Source organism: Falco naumanni, chromosome 6 (assembly GCF_017639655.2).
Source record: "Falco naumanni isolate bFalNau1 chromosome 6, bFalNau1.pat, whole genome shotgun sequence".
Taxonomy (NCBI): Eukaryota; Metazoa; Chordata; class Aves; order Falconiformes; family Falconidae; genus Falco; species Falco naumanni.
The window spans coordinates 9015719-9036725 of NC_054059.1; the positions used below are offsets into that span (position 1 = coordinate 9015719).

General features: G+C 38.5%; 1 protein-coding gene across 2 annotated transcripts; it reads left to right on the forward strand.

Annotated features, from left to right (window-relative positions):
* The first annotated feature begins 601 nt into the window (after positions 1–601).
* On the forward strand, positions 602–19361 carry LCA5 (lebercilin LCA5). Of its 2 annotated transcripts, XM_040598735.1 has the most exons (10): positions 602–1018; positions 1117–1326; positions 5843–6229; positions 8713–9242; positions 10753–10890; positions 12185–12281; positions 13429–13565; positions 15419–15557; positions 17350–18122; positions 19008–19361. In XM_040598735.1, exons 3-10 carry the CDS (start codon positions 6031–6033, stop codon positions 19047–19049), a joined length of 2055 nt encoding a protein of 684 aa, XP_040454669.1. In that variant the 5' UTR covers positions 602–1018; positions 1117–1326; positions 5843–6030; the 3' UTR covers positions 19050–19361. The 2 variants fall into 2 exon arrangements, with proteins under 2 accessions (XP_040454669.1, XP_040454670.1); XM_040598736.1 differs by having other exon boundaries at positions 17350–19361.
* The last annotated feature ends 1646 nt before the right edge of the window (positions 19362–21007 follow it).

Sequence of the window (21007 nt, forward strand, 5' to 3'; positions counted from 1 at the left end):
GGCCTCGGAGCCTGTCGGCCTCGGGGAGGCCACCCCCGCCAGCGGCTCCCCGCCGCGCCCGGCCCAGCCCGGCCCGGCCTCCGCCGCCACCTGGAGCCGCCGCCGCGGCATCGCGGGACGGTGGCAGCGCCCGCGGGTTGAGCCCCCCCCACGTCCCCCGCGCAGCACCCAACCAATCGGCAGCCAGGATGTAGCGTCCCGCCAATGGGAAGAGCGGTTCCACCTCGGCTGCCGCCAGCCTCTCGTACCAATCAGCCGCTGGTACCCGCCGCGCGCCGTCGAACTGGCAGGGCGGGCAGCCAATGGGTGACGACGAGAGCCTGCCCCCTCCGCCGCCCCGTTACTCGGCAGCAGTTGACACTAGCCCCGCGCGCGTCGCGGCGGCCCCTTTAAGCGTAGCGTGGCCAACCGCCGGCGCGTCCGCCGAGCCGGAGGCAAGTACTGCTGGTGCGGGGCGGGGCCGGGCCGGGGCCGGTGGGGGTATCGCCGGGCGGAGGGAGGAGCCGGGGGGCAGGACAGGGCCGCGCCGGGGGAATGTGCACGGGGGCTGTGGGGGTTGGGAGCGGGGCCTAGGCCGAGGGTTAGCCCCCGGGGGCGGGGGAGGGTTGCTCGGGTCCGCGGCTGCGGATCTTGCTGCCGACGGGGGGTGTGGGCCGGGCTGACCGGCTCGGTCCCGGGGCAGGGCAGGCAGCGGGGCCGGCGGCTGGGCCCTGGGGCTTCCGCGGCGCAGCTCGGCCACGGGGGGGGCCGTGTGCCGGGCCCGGCGGGTGTCAGGCAGCGGCTCTAACCAAAAGCGGCGTACGGGCCGTGCGTGCTGAGCCCCTTTCCTCAGAAGTCATTTGTTGTACGTTAAATGATTGCACTGGAAACGTGCTCTCGCGTGTAATCGTTCCTTGTTTTAAAAAGTGTTAATTAAAGATAATATTTGCTACGTTCTTTAGGAACTTGTGCCCAGTGATGGAAAAGTTACTTACGCTTTGGGAGCCGGAGAGCTGCTTTCGGGGCTAAGCTGAGCTAGGTAAGTCTGCACACCCCGGGGTGGAGGTGGGAACGGGAACCATGAATCTCCTCCTCGGTGGGGGATTTAGAAAACATAATCTCTTTTCCTGGTTGTAGGACTGGCCTGTGCGTTGCCTGTTGGGACTACCGCTTTCTCATCTCTTGCCTGGGACTTTCAGCAACTTTTTCAGTTTGAGATCAGCTGATCAAAGTAACACTAAGTATTACTGCAAAAGCTGGTAAGCCAAGAAGAAATGCATTCAGTTAAGCCAGCAACTGCAGAAAGCTTCCCTAATAAAATATTTGCTCCTCAGTGAAGCCTTATCGGTAAGTACGTTTTGATATGATACAAGTCAATTCTTTTGCTCATCTCTTTTCTGGAAAAACGACAGTATTTGGATGTAAGAAAGATGATTGGAAGAAGGAGGAGGGAGGTTAATTTCGTTTTAAGTTATTCTTTGTTCGTAAGTTCAGAACTGTAGTAATTTGGATTGATGCTTTTGTACTTGTCTGAAGCTGGTTCTTTCTTGCTCTGCTCCTCTCTCCGAATAGGTGGAGAAACAGAGTGGACCGTTAGAGGTCAGCATTTGTACTCGGGGGTTGTGTGGTGCCGAGTAAAAGCATCTAGCTTCCCCTGGTCTTAGAAAGGTGTTAAGATTGAAAAGGACTTTAGAAGTTTTATGAGTCTTGCATTACAGAACTAAGCTCAGGGTGTACTGTGAGAAAAGAATTACTGAGTAACTTTCCTTTCTCTTTATTGTGTAATACCTGTAATAGAGTACTTCAGTTTCCGTTTCTGTGATTTACTTGGAAGTCACAGAGGGACAGTATTCTGTCATCACTGCAGTTGTTTTGTGTTCTCTATTTTCTCTGTTATGTCCTTTGCAGCGGCCTGGAGCTTGACTGGTTTTTGTATTAATGAGCATGTTTTCAGTATAAAATATGTAAATAACAGTTAGAAATTGCTGAAGTGAAGGAGTTTGAAATTCTGGAAACAAAACTGTTTCCAAAGTTTGCACAAATCTCAGCTTTACTTCAGCCATCCTTTACTAATCTGATCTTGTTGCATTAGGCTTCGAAAAGTATGCATGGGCCTTTTGGCAGGGGAGAGAGTTGGGGTTTTGGTGGTAGTCATGGAGCTTAGTAGACCCACTGCTAACCCATGACGTTTCATACCTCACAAACTTATTAAATGTACGAGGGGAAAATAGATGTCTTTGAGGATCTTACATGAGTTGAACTTGTTTTATAATCAACTGAGACTAGCTGGTAACAATTGAAAAGTCAAGTGAACCAAAGTGTTTCTTAATTAGGTGGTCCTTAGGCTAACTCAAGTAAAACTCAGATATCCTAGTGATTAATTTTTCTCAAGATAAACTTACATTCTTTGGGTTAATCAAATTACATTATAAACTGGTGGAAAACTGAATTTGGCAAGACTTGACAGACTAAGGTTTCCTGTGTTGTATGGAAAATACGGTAATATTACCAATGTATAAAACTGAAAACCATTTGAAGATTCAGAAAATGTTTTTGGTGATTCCTCAAGGGAGCTTTTATTGGTTCACCTTTCTTAATTTGTTTTCAGTCCATTGCTTTTCAAAGTACTTCCAGAATGCATCAAAAATTACTGTTCGTTTATGTTGCTGTATGTCAAAATGATACTTGGCAAAATATTCTTAAAAGTAGGGAATATCCAGTACAGAAGTAATGGATAATTCTAATCCTCCATTTCTTATAATTTGTCTGTTTTAAATATACTGAGTTATCAAAAGCGTTCTTCAAAAAGATTGTTGCCTCTTCAGTGAACACTTGTGGGACTATATCTGATCAGCTTTAAGTCACTAAGTGAAAGCAAATGTTCTTGTTTTATATATATATAATTAGACATCTTGATGATTGAACTGTAGGCATTTATGTTTTCCCTGAACGTAGTCTTTATTCATACTTGTTTTCATCTCAAGAAAAAGTCTGTGCATGATGATTTATTTCTGTCCTTCTGTGTCCTGAAGGCGGATAAAATTTGGGTGTATCTTGGCTATATTTACATTGTTGAAAGATATTTGCCCCATAGAGTAATCCCTGCCTCCACACGGGGCTAGATTAACACCTCTAGATGTGATGGTGCCACTAACACTGATGTGCCCACCCTACAAGTCCAGGACTCTGGATGCCACATGTGCCCCTGTGGTCCTGGGACAGTCTTGGATCCAAGTAATAGTCTAGGTTGCTTGAATTCCTGCCAGATTTTTTTATTCATGTTGTTACATGTAAAACAACATACATATGTTGTTATAAGTAAAACAAGGAGCACATCTTCATTGCAGAGCCAACAATTGATCGTTAGTCTAATAAAAATCTTAACAGTCTAATAAAAGACTTAGTATTACACAGGTCAAGCCATATATGGTTACAGTGATACAGGCACAAACTCTAGTACCAAACCCTTTCTTTGGTGCTGTCTTCACCCACTCTCTCTCTCTCCAGGACTTAACTGGCTACAACTTTACAGGGAAGACTTTACAGCAAGTCGTCAGCATCCCAGATCCTTCCATGGTGGGAGGAGAATGGGGGATGGCTTCTTCCTCTTTGCCTTGGGTCCTTTTGGGATCATTTTTATATACTTGTTAACACACTATGCACCTTGCTCTTTACTCTGTTCTATTGATTGATTCATGGTTCCACATCTCAATTTACTACGTGTGATGTGTTTTACGTACAACTCATTCTTTGTTCTATATGTTACCTATAAAACTGGTTTTACCAATAACACAAGACTGCATCCTGTTGATGCCACTAATTGAGTGTGAGTGAGATGTTACAGCTTAGGGGCCCGATGTTGTCCTGTGTTTGTTCTTTTAGGCCCCTGTAGTCAACCCATGCCTGTACTACTTACTAATGCCGCATTTTTGCAAGCGTTGTAGATAGTTCAGTCTGCACAGTATAACTGCTTGTTATTGCTGTCTGTTAGTTATACACATAAATGTAACAGTAGATGCTAGACAATTGTACAAAGCTGAGCAAAAAGCTAAAACCGATATAGGTAAGTTCCCTGGTTGTTAACTAATTTTGTTGCAGCTAAATGAGCTGTAGCAAAGCTCCAGGCACCCAAGATGAGTTCAGACAAAGTCTGACGAATTTTGTGGCCTATGTTGTTAGCTGGAAACGAAGCCTGTGGCTTCAGCAATGACATCATACTTTGTGTGGGTTACAGACACAACAACTGGTTTTTAACTTTTTTTTTCAGACACGATGACTGTAATAATATGAGGACTGTGTTACAGCCCTCCAGAGTACTACTTCTATATTTTATATTGTTTTAGTATTTTCATATAAGTATATTAGTTTATATTTTATTTTATGTTTCTTGCATTCCCTGGGAATCTGTCCTGTGTAGACAGAGCTGATGCAGTCCTGCCTGTGCACCTGGTAAGAGAACAGTCTGTCCCCAAAACTCTGCCTGTGTATCAGTCACTGGAGACAGAGTTGTGCTAACAATGAACTGGGCCAGAAAGCTTGAATTTGTAATGAAAACTGTCTTGGCAGCTGACGTTTCTGTTCTGCTTGGCTATGCAATTCTGTATGTATTGACAGTGGAATAGAAGGTAGAGAAGCATGCTAAATTTATTTTATTGGGAAATAACATAGTGAAGAATTGACAGCTCGTTTACAGGTTTGTTGTATGCCCTGCAGCATAGGGGAATTTTGATTGAAAGATGCTCAATTTTTATGTGTAGTTTGCTTTGCTACTTAGAAATGGGCTAGGAGCTTATGTTGTTCAACAGTCAGAACTGATGGGCTCTGATCCAAGTCCTGTTTATTCACCCATTAGAGGCTTAATGTCTTGAAGTTGATTTGAAGGGAGTTAGATGGTGAAATAAACTTGAGAGCTGTGAGGAGCGGTGAGAAAGAAAAGACATAGGAGGCTGAGCATAGTCAATAAAATACATAAACAAGTTTCCTCACTTTCTCAGTCAAAAGAATTTTCTCACCAGTTTAGGAAGTATTTGCTCCATTGTATTTTCAGGAACTGTCTCCAGAAATGCAAAATAAGATGATTTTACCTTGAGGTTAGGGGATTTTTCAGTTTACATCAAAAGACAGGCTGCAGGAGTAGCCCTTCTTGTTTTATACCTGCTGCTGATGTAATGTTTACCATGTACCAGCAGTGTGATCTCGCCAGACACAAAAAACCCCAAAAGCATATATTTGCCTTTTCCCATAAAGCATGTGACACAAATGTGTATGCTCCTGACTGTTCTTGAAGGCATGAAACACTAGATGTTGTAGGGTATTTTCCAGGACAAAGACTGTGATACGTAGGTACAGTCTCATTCGTGGTTAGGGGCAGACTGTCCTCCAGACAAATGGGACAACTGATTTTCAAGCCCATTATTTAACATCACTGGAGTGTCGGAAATTGAGATATGGAAGATTTAGTCAAGTTCTACAAATAATCTTAATTCCAGTCGCATGAGTAAGCTGTTAATTCATTTAGTTTGAAATACATTTAGCTTCCTGAATTGTATCAAACTTTTGCTTGTTTTTTTATCCAGTGCTTTCCCCCTCTCTAACCTGGGAGTAACTTACTGTTCTAGATTTAGCTGCATTAATTTTATGATTTCTCTTTTGGGGGTGAAGTATTACACTCAGTAGTTTGAGGCACTAGTAGCATTCGTAGAGTGATGTCTGTCACATTTAATATAAGTAATAAGGCTAACGTAGCACGGCATGTGGTATAAGGTTATAGGAATCCTAAGTAATTTTACAGGGTTTTTACCTTTCTTTCTTAACTAAACAGCAAAACCATTGTTGCTTTTTCTCTCTCTCTAAATTGTTACAGAAAAATAGATTCTGAATGATAGAATAACTACTGTTTGCTAAACTGAACCACAAAGATCTCATGCTTTGGAGATGAAGATGATAAACCCAAGGAAATAATCCAGCTGCTGCCATTGTGACAACTGAAAGACCTTTGTGTCAAAATGAACAGTTTTTGAGAAGAATCTGGAAAACCATTAAATCTGAAAAATGGGAGAAAGGATAAGAAGCCCAGATTCTGAACACGACAAGAAATCAAATGGGGATAAAAACAGTGACTCCTATTATTCAGATGAAGATAATGCTTCTCATTCATCTGACCAGTCGCCAACAGTAAGCTATCCATCTACACGCCAAGAAAAAAGAGATTACAAACCACAAACTTCAAACAGCCTTGTGCACTACCAAGGTAGGCAGAAAGCAGAAATGGCTGCTTTGTAACTGCTCCAAAGAGTTAATTATCTTTGAAAGCTGAAATAAAAGTGGGGAACTAGTGTTACGAGAATCTACAAATAAGGTTCATGTGAATTATGCTGCAGGTAGTAGCATAGTCAGGTAGACTGAAACTAGTCAGTTGAAGGCTGAAATTAATCTGTTCCTGCATAAGGAGGATTTTTGGTGATTTTGAGAATTATTCATATTTTTCTTAATAAATTAACATGGCTCATATACTAGCCTCTTGTTGAATCATGCTTCTCTTTTTGCCTTTGATAAAAACCTCAGGGCCAAGGACCCAAGGCAAGTCTTTACTGTGCAGCCTGTAGGAGAGACAGTTGTTAACATTTCTCTGACAAAATACCCTAAAGATAACTCTCTTGTGGAAATCTAGTTGACTAAGCTTTACAGTGTAATACTGTGTGCTTTCGCCAAACAAAAAAAAAAGACCACCAATGTGGCAAGAGGGAGAAAATGTGTTTGCTGAAAGTTAGGTTCATGTGGAAATTCAAAATAGTTTTTTCAGGTCATTCTCTAAGGGTAAAATATCTCCAGTTTGAGATGAAATAGCTCCCCTTTGAGCTCCCTCACACACACTTCACCTACATAAGCTGCTTTCTTGATTGAGACTGTGGGGAAGTGAATATCCGTGCGAAAAGGGAGAGAACGGTTATACAGGTCCTGGGCTGTAGTAGAGATGTGAAGTCTTTCTGCCATGCTTTGAGAGCTTGTTCTAAATGATGGCACACATTTTCTGGTGAAGTCAGAGCATATCCTGCCTTTCCTGGGCAAGTGCACAATTTCATTCGTAAGTGCTTGGTATGTATAATTTGGTCAACGTTATGATCTAGAGTATGCCAGAAGGTCTGACCTTAGATAATGAGTTTGCCCAGGGAATGTAACCCTTCAGGTCCTTGGCAGTGTTGGTGTCCTAGTGCAGCTGGTGTTTTGCTAATCTTCTCTGCAGAAGCGGCATCTTGTCCATAGCGGTCATGCGTTAGCTGTCTGGGAAACAAAAACTGCAATTCCACTGTGTTAATTTGGAGGGAGCAAGTGAATGACTAGTTCTTTGGTTACATAGCCAGAATGGAACATAATTATTACATGAAGGTAGTGTGAATATCATGTTGTTCTTGAAAGATGGTGTTCCCCAGTTTAACTATATGGTCAAAGTTCAAAATTCGTGTCGGAATTTGCGGTTCTGCTCTAAATCCGGAGAAATTCTTGAAGGAGCTGGAAATCTAGGGTTAATGGGAATTCCCTTAGCTGGTGATAGGAATGGCATCATTCCTGCAGTGCATGTATTAGATAATCTTTTCACACCTGAATGTGACATAAGTGTTCTTTTTAAAGGAAAAAACCACCCTCTGTTGTTTGACCGAGCTGTGGAAAAAATGAGCATCAAGCAGAAAATGAATGAGTATTTGTGCAAAATGTTTAGAGGAAATTACAGGAAGATGTTTTAAAGCTTTTATTTTTGCTGTAAAATATTCTCTGTAGGACAGAAACATGGTGAGCGCCAAAGGGGAGGAAGAATTTGCTTTCACATACACTCACAGTCTGTGCATAGGTTATTGCAGTTGCTGTATCCTGGCTTTCAAGCCTGTATTATAAGCTGCTGCTCAGTATGTTTCTTCCAAACACTGATATATCTTAATGAATTATGCGCTCTCTATATATTCAGTTGTTTTAAGAGATATTTTGGTGGATTATATGCTTCGTTCTTTGAGTGTGGCTTGAGAGGCAAATAAGATAGAAACAAAATGTTTAGCTTTTATCTGTGGGGATGATAATAAAATAATATCGAATAGGAACATGGGTGATGCATACTAGTAATCAAATAATGCTGTGTGGAAAATAACTTGTGATACAAGAAAAAATTATTCAGGGGAGGACTGAATTTTCATGGGATTTCTAATTTTGCTTTGGAGGCTTTTTGCATTGAGCCTTTGAAATCTGGTGTTTTGTCTGTAAGCATGGCAGCTGGATTTGAAAATACTACTGCATTTGTCTGAGAGAATTACATCTTGCATAATACATAACTAGCTAGTGCTCAGCTAATTGTTGCCATTTTAAAAGCATTTGGTAATATGTGCATAAGAGTATATTATTTCTAAAACATTTTAATGAATTCTATCAAATATTAACAAAATAAGACTATTTCTGATATGATTTGCAGATGATTACTTTACAATGGTCCTATATTGATGGCTGCATTTTTACGGTAGATCACAGACATAAATCTCCATATTTTTTTTTTTAATCTATCTATTTTAATCTATTAAAAGGAGCATAAGTCTATTGTATATATGCCTATTATTGTCTGGTTTGAAGGCTGCAGTCTCTACTAAGTATTGTAAATTTGTTTCAGGCAGAGCTTTATTCCAGAAAGGATGTCTGAATAGGCAAACTGCATTGTCTTAGAGTAAACATGCTTTTTTATTTTTCCTCTCATAGCCACGAAGAAATTGGGTTCCAAATATGCACCAACGAAAAGAGGGACACAGTTGGGTTTCCGTTCTCAGAGCCTCACTAGGGATTCTCCTGCAAAAGATATAGATCTTGTTACAAAAAGAGTTCTTGCTGCTAGGCTGCTGAAAATCAATGAGCTCCGAAATGAACTGACTGAACTCCACATCAAACTAGATGAGCTGCAGAAGGAAAACAGGGTGCTGAAGAGGCTTCAGCACAGGCAGGAGAAAGCCTTGAATAAGTTTGAAGATACGGAAAATGAAATCTCTCAGCTCCTTGCTCGGCACAACAATGAGATTAGAATATTAAGGGAGCGCCTACGAAAATCTCAAGAGAGAGAGCGTGCAAATGAGAGACGGCTGAAAGAATCGGAAGATGAACTGTACAGAACAAAAACTGTCTTGCAGAAACTGAAAAAGCTGTCTGCAGAGAAGCACCTTGTGGAAAGAGATGACCTGGCAAAGAAACTAGCCTATGCAGAGAGTAGGCTAGAGGACAGTGAAAAAAGAATTAAGGTGAGATTACTTTTTTTTTTTTTTTTTGGTAAGAAATTCTGGTACAGCTGTTTTTTACCATAACGAGTTTCATGAATTGTATTTTTTTCACAGTTGTGGAGCAAATAGATTCCTTTTATTTTTATTTTTTTTTTTTACACATAAGTAGCATCAAGTAAATTATTTCCAAGGTGATTATATAGTTACATTACAGTAGTTGTGCATTCAGATATCTGGTTACAGATTAAGTATATTTCGTCAGAATATATACTGTAGATTTGTTCTTTTATTTAGTTGTAAGAACACTTAACACTTCAGAAATGCATGCAGCTATAGTACAACCTTATGCTATCTAATTTATCCTCTTGGAGGGGAAGCAATTGTTGAATATTTCCTGGGTATTTAGGGAACTGTATATTAAAATTCTAAAAAACATACATATCAGCTCTTTTTCAGTTTTGTGAACTGCATTCATACAGAGTTTGATTGTCTGCTATTCTGCACATCTGAGGGTTGAACTAAAAAAAATTACAGCAATTTTTTTAATACCAAAATGAGCTTTAGAACATTTTATGGGTATCCATATTAGAGATTTTGTGCAATGTATTTTAATTTTGTTCAGAAAAAATCTTTAAATTTTTGTAAAAATGTCTAAACATGTCTCCATTGTAAACATATCTAAAAAATAACTTTAAAATAACTGTGTTAGCACTATTAAGCTGTTGGTAGTTGTATGCAATACCATTTTTAGCTGGAATTATGTTCATCATTAAAATGGTGTGAAAGTGTGGTCTCTATATTAGTAATTAAACCTAAATTACTTTATCGGCATAATAGATCTGGAAATCCAAAGGATTAAACTGGAAACTAAGCTTTCATAAAATAAATCCCAAGATACCAAGGTATAAACAGCTGAGTTACCCAAATCACCTCACCCTGTAGTGTTACCATCTGGCATTTGTAGTTTTACAATCGGGTATTTCGGCATCTGTAGTACGGGATAACGTTAAAATGAATCATGCTCTAAAAAATAAGGGATTTTCTTCTACTTTTGTCTTCTCTCATCATTATAGCTTCACTTAAAACAGCTATTGCAAGATGAGGGTATGTAAATGAAACCACAATCACAGGTTTTTTTCTAGTAGAACGGTTAAAAAGTATTTCTTGTCTTCTTCCTTCTAATCCTGCACCACTTCCAGGGAGGTATTCTGTTTCTTAACCATCAGTTTGAGATTTGTCTTGAGATCTGGAGTTCCACTGTGCCAAAAGCCTTGCAGAAAGTTGTGTGTGTTCCTATTACGTCCTCAAATCACCTCTCGATACTCCGGAAGGATGAGCTGCAGCATCTGCAGGTGCTCTGTCTGCCCCCTCAAAGTTAAGATTAAGGGTTTAAATGTATTCAGTGTTACAGCAATGCTGGAGCCAATATCTGAATCAAAGATGCTGGTTTTCTGTAATTTTACTTAAGTAATTTGACTATAAGAAAATTACTTCAGTTGTTAAAAAAAAAATTGTTTTGTTTTAATTGAAGGATCTGGAAAAAAATCTTGAATTAACTGGTAGCAGTTTTCAGCGAGAGTTACAGTCAAAGAAAAAAAAGATGTTTGAGGCTCAAGAAGAAAACAGAGCGCTCCAGGAAGAGCTTCAGCAACTAAATCAGAAGCTGAAGGTAAAATGTGAGGCAATACAGGTTACTAGCTGTGTTCTGGCATTTTATCTTTGGAAGTATCTGTAATGAGGTTTGAGTAGTTTACCAGTGACCGCACTCTCTGATATGTACTTAATTACATACCACATCTAAGTTCTTTTCCTGCTTTAAATTAAAATGTTCTGTGCTCTGACCCTACAGTGTTTATAACAGGAATGTCTCTATGTTAATCATTATTGTTAGACTAGTTAAGAAAACAAGGTCAAGTACATAGCCAAGCGTTGAAATTAAGCCACAAGATCTATTGGAAAATTAGGTTTGGAAGGCTTGAATTTAAAATAAAATCTGCAGGTATATACAGTGCTTTATGTTACTGATGTACTTGAATTACAGTAGGTTTATGTAAAGATTAATTTCATTTGTGTATTTGTGTATTTGTGATACCGATGCGTGTTGCTGAATTTGAGCAAAGGTTTCTCTGCATCCCACCACCCCATCATTGCCTAGATTTGTTCATTTGAGGACTGAAAATATTTTGTTCTGCCTAGTCAGTTTATCTTTAGAAAAAAAAATTATATAAGACTTGAGCTAAAACACTTAATTTCTAGGTGAATTTCCTTCAAAACCCCAAGTCTCAAACATACTTCTATAATGGAGGTGCACCAGTTTACCACCTTGCTAGCTATCAGCAAGTAGCAGTAGCATTAACTCTAAAACTTACTTGTTTACAGTGTTTTAAGCCTCATTTGTTAGTGAAGATTTTAATATTTTGAAAATATTTTCATTATTAGATGATTTTTGATAACTCACTGCTCTTTTTTAAAAATTTATTTATTATTTATTCAATAAATGTTGTGAAAGAAGAGTATGTCTCTACCTCATGATGCAGTGGGCCTCTGCTCCATGGTACTGACATGCCTTATGACAGGTAGCATCGCTGGCATTGAAATGTTTAACTATTTACAATTCTGAAAATTCAGTTGTGCGATCTATACATACACTGTAAGTCTTATTCATGTATATGGAAGCATTGGCATTTAGTTTTATTTTCACTGCAGAGATGCTTCCCTGCCTCCCCTTACCAAACAGTTTGCTAGTGAGTTTTTTTGGGGGAAGGCTCTATGTGCTTTCTTATAGCATAAACAAAGTTAGGAATGTGATTTTTCTCCTTAAACCAAATAGTGTGTGTAACTATTGATTAGATTACTTTGTTGCTATTTACAACATATATTTTGAAGTCAATTTGCATCTTGAGTTAATGACTAGTAAATGAAATTTAGTAACTCGTTGTTATACTTGCCTGTCTCATTCACAGGAAAAAGAACGAGAACTTGAAGCAAAAAATATATATGCTAATCGTATGTTGAAACTGTCACCAAGAAAAGACATGGATGTTATACAGAGAAAAAGAGGTAACGTATAAAGCAATAAAAGCAGAAAAATTAATAGTGACACTTTTAAATTACTCTGCTAGGTTACGTCGTTCAAACCATTCAGTGTTTGACCCTGCCACTGCTTGTTCAAGAATGTTTACTTTTTTGCACAGCTTTCGGCACAGCACTGGTTACAAAGAAGGGTGCATTATTTGTTTGACTATCCTGTATGTGCAGCAGAACCAAACCCCAGAACTTCATCAAACAGCCTTCTGAATTCCTTTCATATCAGATGTTCGTGGGTGTAGGAGGAGGGGAATATTGTTTAGTAAATTCTCTAACAGATCATAGATCATATCTACATGACAATAAATTACAGAGGCTTTAAAATATGTAACTTGATTGCTGTGAATATTTTGGGGATGTTTTTTATTTATTTTTTACTAATTCAGATTTACTGTCTGTCAGATGAGCTGCACTCTTGTTTTTTCGTCAGAGTACATATGTCCCAAAGCATAATTCTAAAAGTATCAGTGCAGTGATTTCTTCTGGTGTGACAAGGCAGCCTCAAGCCTTCTGCCATCCACATAAATATGTTGTATGTATGTATGTCTCTGTGTGTATACTCAGACTGTTTTCACTGGATCAGTAAAATCTACTTGTCAGAAGAAGCAGGGATTTATGGGACTGTTTTAAATATTTAATGCCAGCATTTCAAACAGTTTGTCTGCTGCTCATTTTATTGTAGATTCTCTATTTAATTACTCTATTTTAGGTTCAAATATTTCAAAATGTCATTCCATAGGGATAAGTATATATGTTTCAAAGATGCAAACACGTGAATTTTAATTTTATGTGTTTGCTTTGCTACATGTAGCTTCTGTGACAAGCAGTAAGACGAGTGGGGATTTTTTAACAGACACCCAGTACGCTGTAATGACTTTATAAGTAGCTTTAAGGTGGTATTTTTAATTATTTTTTCAGCAGATGTTTTGCATGCCATTTTTTTAAATTAGCGTTTACAGATGCTGAAAACAAGTATGTAAAACTTGTCAATACTTTCCACTCCCATTGGCTCTGATTACTGTCTTTTATGTTTGCTACAAATCATTAAAAATGAGAGGTAGGTATATAGTGGGATATTTTCAGGTGAAAACATGATTTAATTAGTTTGCATTTTCTACAGCCAGCAACCAAAATATTAAAAAAGGAGCACAGCTCACAAAAGGTGTACAGACCAGTGGATACTTCTCACCAGTAGAATTTCTTCCAGAATCAGAACTTGCCTGTGGTGACAAGAAAGAAGGGACTCTTCCTAAAATAGTGAGTTCTATAAAAATCTGAGACTTGCTCCGTATAACTCACCTATTGGGCTGAATTTTAAATGCAGAGCTTGTATTTTCTAAAATATGTGTAAATATACAAATATTTAGAAAATTTGACTTAGAAAACATTCTGATCTCTAGGAGAATCTTCCTGTCCAGAAATACTGTACTCCATTTTTGTGACACTTAGTTTATCACATTCTGTGTCTTACTGGTAACGATTACCTCTATTTATTTTTCTGCCATTGTAATTTCTTTGAAGTTTTTAAGACTTCATTTTGGTTTTCTCCCCTTTTATTTCTAACACTTATTTGAGCAATCTGTTGTAACAGTGCTGGCTGCCTTGTCTCTCTTTTTGCTTTGGTCTTAATGATGGTTTCTTTTACTTTGCAGATTTATTTCACAATGCATAAATCTAACACTTCTTATTGTTATAGTGCTGGTATTTCTTCTGTCGTTTTTCCAGCTTCGTGAATATGGTTGCATATTTTTCTTTTTCAATTTCCCTTTTTATTATCAAGTAGTACCATTACAAGTATTACTAATGCTTCTGTGACCTCAAGCTAAAATCAAAGAGATTTGTAAGGTATTATTACAAAGCAGAGCGACACAGATTCTGGCAAAAATTGTACAAATTCCGATTACATAAGGCTAGGACTATTTGTCAGAAATAATGCTCTGAGGATGGTCTTGACTGGCTTCCTCCAGGAAGTAGGACTAAAGCTTTTTTGTGGCTGTTTCATTCATATGTTCTCTCTTCCAAAATCTGTTCTGTAGGTGTGGATGTAATTTAATGTATGCATTCTTCCAGTGTATACTTTTGGGGTGTGAGTTATAGAACCATGCAGCTGGTACAAGTGCAGCTCATGGGGTCCAACTAATGTCTCTTATAAACCTCTCTAGTTCATGTATGGCTATTGCTGTAAGTAACATACGTGAAATTTGGGTAGCCTGTGCTTTCATCATTTTTCTAAGTCAAGCATTTGAAATACTTGACCACCATCTCTTTATGAAGTTAATTTTTTTAAAAATATAATAATGATAATCATGTACATGAAGGGAGAATACTTGAAGCTGTTTTGGCTGATAGTCATATTTTCTCTTTCTTAGTAGTATCTGTTTCTCTTATTTTTCTTAGAAGTGTTTATTAATCTAGAAACTTATTTTGTTCTAAAGGAATACTACAAAGTTAGCATCCACATGTTGGATTATGCTGGCTTTCTCTTCCACTACTTTTCTGTATTAGTGATTTTTTTAAAGCTGACATTAATATCTTTTCTGCAGGTTCTTTCCTTTTAAATGTTTATGTATAGTCACTACCTGAATTTTTCAGCCAGGATTAAACTTTTCTTTTTCATTGTTTGTTACTTAATACTCCATAAATTTAAGTACCACCATGAAACAATCTGAATCTACAACCCATTCACTTGAGTAAGAAGATTATAATCTTGAGTAAGAAGAAAATAAGGTGATGGGGTCTGGTCTTCCATTAATGTCCTTGAAAAAGACAACTTCTGACTTCAGGAGAGAGCTATCCTAACACAGTGATAATTTTGCCTTACAACATCAGGCCTGCAACTTTCCTGAAACATGTAATACAGAATAGGGTTGATTGTCTATTATTTGTTTCAGCTGCATAAAACTGTGCTAGAGAGAACATTTTTAGGGCCAGACCCCTGGGTTGTCAAAGCTGGTTTGGTTTAGATGACTTGCTCCGGTTTTTGTTTAGCAGTAAGAATGGAATTTGACAATGACATAGGAAGTTTGTTTGTATTTTTTTATTGTTATTATTTATTTATTTTACTGATTGTTTTCCCCCATGAGTTTCAGTTTTGTATTAATTTATTTCAGGAAAAAGAAACTCAAGATAAAGGATGGAAAGAGCAAGCAGACCTCCTAAGACAAGACCAAGACATGGAAAGGGAAGAGAAACTGAAACATTTTCAAGAAATACAGGCTGTAGAGGAGAAGGCTCAAAAACTTCATGGTGGTAAGGAACTAGGGAGCTGAAGGCTGAAAAATACACCACAGAATACTAATTAAGTGAGATTGCTAGTTTCTTATGAGAAGGGCAAAATGATTTTACAGAGATCACTACAGTGGAAAATGATTTTCAGTTATATTATGCAAAGAAAATCAGAAAAAAATACGGAATATAGAATAATCTATGCCCTGTACTCAGCTGTGATTAAGTATGCAGCAGCAAAAAATGCTGTCCATGAAAAATTATTGAAGCCTGAGAGATTTTGCTTTACAAAGCAAGGATGACATAGCAGGTAAATGCTGATGTTATTTCTGACTTGCTAGGTGTTACTGAGGTAGGCAGTAGATTTTTATTACTGCAGAACAAATCTGCATTCCTTAATATGGCCTGGGTTTTCAGTGCATATCTACCTCACTTGCATCATTTGAAATTGTAGTTTCTCCTTTCACTTGTGGTTATCTGAATTATTTGGTGTGGCTATTTGAGAAATGTCAGTTTCTATTGTTATATTCTAATACTGTATTTTTATTCATTTGGTTTTCACAATATCTTAATGACCTGAATTTTAAGTCTCTTAAAGATGGACTGCATCTTGTCATGATAAAATACTCTTTCAGTGATTATAGTTAATGAACAGTAACGCTTATTATAGATGACAAGGAAGAATTCTAAAAAATCTATAGCTGCTTTCAGCAGTAAATCCTCTACCTTCACTGGCATCAGTGCATAACTCACATAAGCCAAGAATCTGCTCTGTTATGTCCTTTAAATAAGATGATTTGACCACCTTACCCATCTTACAGTATAAGCTGGTATTTTCCCCACCTTATGTATAGAAAGGTAGCTCCTTACTTAAAATGATATGCTACAAAAATTTTTTTAAAATATATTAACTGAACTGTTGCAGTATTTCTGTAAGCTTGATCTGAAGTGTAATAGATAACATGGAACTTTGTGAAACGTCAGTCAGTAATTTCAATGAAGTGTTCACAGTGCAATGCCAGTATTTTGGAAGTGCCAAGTAGTCATATTCAACTTTTGGCCAAATGCACGTCTGTTGTCGTGATAGAAAAATATTTTGAAGAGATAAATATTTGAGAAGCTTCCTTTTTCTTGTATGAATAAACATTTGCAGGTTCTATCTGCAAGTTCTTACTATTTTGCACCTTTGGTGTTGCTTTATAGCGCTGGAAACTGACATTTGCATTTGCACAGACACATGCTCTCATTGAGTTCATGTGGTGATGCACAGACACTCGTGTAAAGGTGTTTTCTATATGCAGCAGTTGCAGTATATTTTAAATCATTCACTTCTTGCAACCAGTAATGACTCCTATGGCTTTGGCCTGGTAACTTCACAGGAGTAGTTCCCTTTATGGAAAAAAAAAACCCCAAACATACATCCCAGAACTGTCCTAATGTCAGTGGTGCTGACAAGAAAAATACAGTACTGTGCAAGTCAGAGCTATTAAAATCAGTGATGTTGTATCATTTTTGTTCAAACCCAGGAAATGGAAAGGCAATTGGCAGAAATGAAATTCCTCTGAAAATTCTAAAATGTGGATAATGTCCTAATCCCTTTGGAAGGTGACAGTAAACTTCTATATCTAAGCAGAGAACCTGGTGTGAATGTAGTTGTAAGTTCTGAAGAATTTATTGTTGCAGTAGGAAAACCATGTTATGCATAGAAGACCATATTGGAAACTCAGTGGTTTTTGCTTGCATTATTTTCAAAATAATCTTCTAAAGGCATTTTAAAACTAAAACATTTTAAATAATGTTTAAACATTTTATGCAGAGTGGGAAAGGGAAGAATATGACAAAATGAAAAAAGAAAGCAGCTTCTTATTGGATGAAGGAGAGAAAACAAAGCTGGAATCAGAAAACCACAAACCTAAAGTAGAGAGAGAAAGCACTGAAATGCTGGAAGAGCGGCAAAAAAGAGAGTTCCTACTTGCTAAAATGCAAGAAATTGATAGAGAAACACAAAACGTGAAACCTGATTCCCAAGCATCACTCATAAATACAGCAAGAAAACTTGATTCCCTGGAGAAAAAAGAAAAAACAAACCAATTCTTTGAGATTCCTGGGAAGGTTAATAATGGATTTCCTGTAGGTGGCAGCCAGGATGATGCCACAGGAGCACAAGGGCAGAAGCAACGAAATCTAAGGACTGTAGATTTACGCGGTGAGTTAACATTTGGTAGTTACGTACCTTCCTTTGGGAAAGGATCAGGGAGACCGAGTTGGCTTACTCAAAAAAATGACAACTTAGAAGAAAATGTAAAAGAAAATGCAGATTTCAATACTAAGAAGATAAAGAAGTCCAATTTAATGGAACAACTCTTTGGAAGCACTACCGACCTTTCTAAAAATGACGTTACAACACCTTTTGATGTAGATTGGAACTTTGGTAATACTCCTCCAGTCAATAAAAACAGTAAAGTGAAGGTAAAAGAAGACAGTGGGCTTTTTGGTGAAGGAAGAGACCTAAACAGACACCGTTTGCAACACACTACAAGCAAGCTGGGAGTTAAGACCCTTGGTTCTTTAGAAGACGAAATTGAAGAAGTAATCTTACAATAATCATATTTTTGTATGTTTCATATGTAAATACTGGAAAATATTTTCATGTAATATTTATTAGATTTGAAACATTTCAGATATACTGTAAAGCCTTATGAAGGAGTAATTTACATAAATGGGTATATGTGTAGAGGAAAGATGCACTTTGATAGAGCAGCCTAACTTATATGCAGGATGTTTCTTCTAAAATATAATACCCAAATACAGACCTTGGAGGTGTGGCAGGGAGTTTCTTGGCAGAAGGATAGGGAAGGTGTCCTAAGGGACTTTGGTAGATGAGGTAGGTGCTGGCTGGCTGCCTCAGTCAATCTGAGAAGACACTTGCCCCAGTTTGGGCTCCAGACTGACTGTCGACGTTGGCATGTGGCACCATCTGACTTGTGCTGTGGTGTCTTGAGCTCCCAGAGGCGTGGTAGCGCAGAGCTGGTAGGGATGCCATAGGAATGGAAGGACTTGCAAAGGCTTACGCTCAGCTGAATCCTTTGCTCACACGCTCTCTCGCAGCCTTCATGGCTCCCTCTGGCTCTTGCTCCCCTGTGTGCTTGCTCTCTTTCCCCCTCCTCTCACTTTTGCCCTTTGCTTGCTTTCTGCCTTCTCTTGCCGTAGCTCTTAATTTTTGTGACTTAATGATGTGTAATGGTATGTTAAGTAAAATTATACTTCTCACAGGGGAGCATTATTTTTTATTATAGAATGAGTTGCCTAAGAAAGGAAGCAAGCTTTTATGTGGCAGCCCTGGCACTCGGGGCAGCTACTAGATGGGCATCTCTGGCTAGCCAGCATAGGAAGTGTGATGTTTTAACCTGTTGGCTGCTCACAGTAAACTCTCTTTCATTTGGAGTACTTCTAGGCCTCAGACATCTTTTTCAGGCATTTGGAGAGCCTCTTAACTGTGTCAGGAGAAGGCATTGAAACATCAGTGTCATGAAAAGGATAGAGATGTACCTAGCACAAAGGGTCAAGTAGAGAGAAAATATTCTACACTGCCATCGTGTTATCTCAGAAGAACATCAACAGAAGAACAATTAACTCAGGAACAGCTGATCTCTCTTCTGCATAGGTTTTCTGTAGACATTACTAACAAATTTGTCTAACTCTTCTCATATATTGACTATATTTATTATATAATGCCATTTTTGGTAACATCTATGTAAAATTACAGTCATTACTAAGTAAATTTTTTAACAAAATGGTTTTATTAAATGAGTACAATTTTTGTGTCTAGATCATCTTTAACACAAAGTTCTGACTCTTTATATATGTTATTGATACTGGGGGGGAGTTGGTAGCAACATTGCTAGTGATGCTACTCACTGGATAGTGTCATGTACACACATTAAAAAGGTAACCAATGGAGGATTTAGCAGAGGCATTCCAGAAAATAAGTTGAAGGTCATTCCTTAGTAGGACAGCAGATTTTGAAATGCCCCTCTGGTATGGTCCCCTGAGCCCGATTCAAAACATGCTAAAATACAGAAAAGAATTCTTATGATTTCAGAATGCTTAGAGTCAGGATTTCTCTGAATACAATGGCTCTTCTGCAAAGAAAGGCTGGTGTCTGCATCATGCAATAACTTTGTTTGCTCCCCTTTCAGAAAGAAAATTAGTCACAGATCCAGACCCAGTGCATGGGACTGTTCTCACTACGCACCCTGTAATGAAGAGCAGTTCGTGTTCACCTGCTCGCTTACAATCCTGATGATATTCATAACAGTATTACAGAATTAACTGGTTCATTTTGCTTGCAGATGGTCAGAATGTCAGGATGATTCTGACCAGCAACAATGGTAACTATCTGTGAGTAAAACTGTTGGCATTACTCTTCTGCAATGACTTCTTTGGGGGAATACTGTGGTGTAAGAGGTAGGAGAAGTCTGCAGGTGTTAGTGAGTGGTTAGTTATTTGTCTTAACTTTCTTGTCCTACTTGTGGGAGACTGCTACCCTTCTAGAAGAAGGCACATTGCTCCTGAAGATACTGATGGGGTGGGTTTTTCATTTTTCTTTCCCGTGGTTGAGGATTCTAAGGCGTAAAACAATGATGTAGCTGCTGCAGTTATTAAGGATCGTGTAGCATATAGAGGGTTGTGTTTTGTTTCTTTGCAAGTCAAGCCATTAGCATCTGGCAAATTCTAACTATTGTGCTGAACTGATGTGTCCTGCTGTTTCAATTACAAATGTATAGTTTCTAAGCTGTTTTTCATATTATCAGCCCCTTCTTAAGTTGACAAATGTTCACATCCTGTAACCAGACTCTTTCTAAAGCAAACACTGCAGTGACTTGCACACACACACACAAAAAAAAAAGGTGGATCTGTGTTAGGAGGACAAAAATAAATTAATCTTCTGTTCTGGGAACAGTATCACAGGTATAGTTTCCATTTTCCCCTCATTGTTGTCTGTCTCTGCAGCTTATTCTGTTGCTGCACTTCGTGGTTTTACTTACTTATATGCAAGCAACATTGCAGTTAAGATGTGTAAAGCCAGCGCTTTGAGAGGGCATCTTCTTTTTGGGGTGGGGGGAACCTTTGGGTCCTTCTAACTTCTGTAAGCACTGTTTCTACTGTGGACTAACAGTTTTCTACTGACTGGAAGCAACTGTTGCAAGGTGTTAAAAGGGTCTATGGCCCTCACGGTTGGGCACGTTGGTGCTCTGTAGTCCTCTTGACCCCTGGTCTCAACTGCTGTATCTGGATAGTCTGCATGTTGCTTTTAGTGGTGGCCGTGTTTAATAACACTTGATTGACTTTAAGAGAGTCCCCATTTTGTGGTAAAACATAGGTCACAAATGGCTTGGTGATTTTTGTATGGTTTGATGTTTATGTCCAGCCGTAGATTCTGTTTTTTAGATGTTCAGACTAGATGGCTGTTA

Bases quoted from the DNA above. Each gene is read 5' to 3' on its own strand.
- LCA5 (XM_040598735.1), top strand. From the start codon at position 6,031: ATGGGAGAAAGGATAAGAAGCCCAGATTCTGAACACGACAAGAAATCA. The intron at 9,243-10,752 runs GTGAGATTACTT...TTTTAATTGAAG, and splicing joins ACAGTGAAAAAAGAATTAAG to GATCTGGAAAAAAATCTTGA. The intron at 13,566-15,418 runs GTGAGTTCTATA...AATTTATTTCAG, and splicing joins AAGGGACTCTTCCTAAAATA to GAAAAAGAAACTCAAGATAA.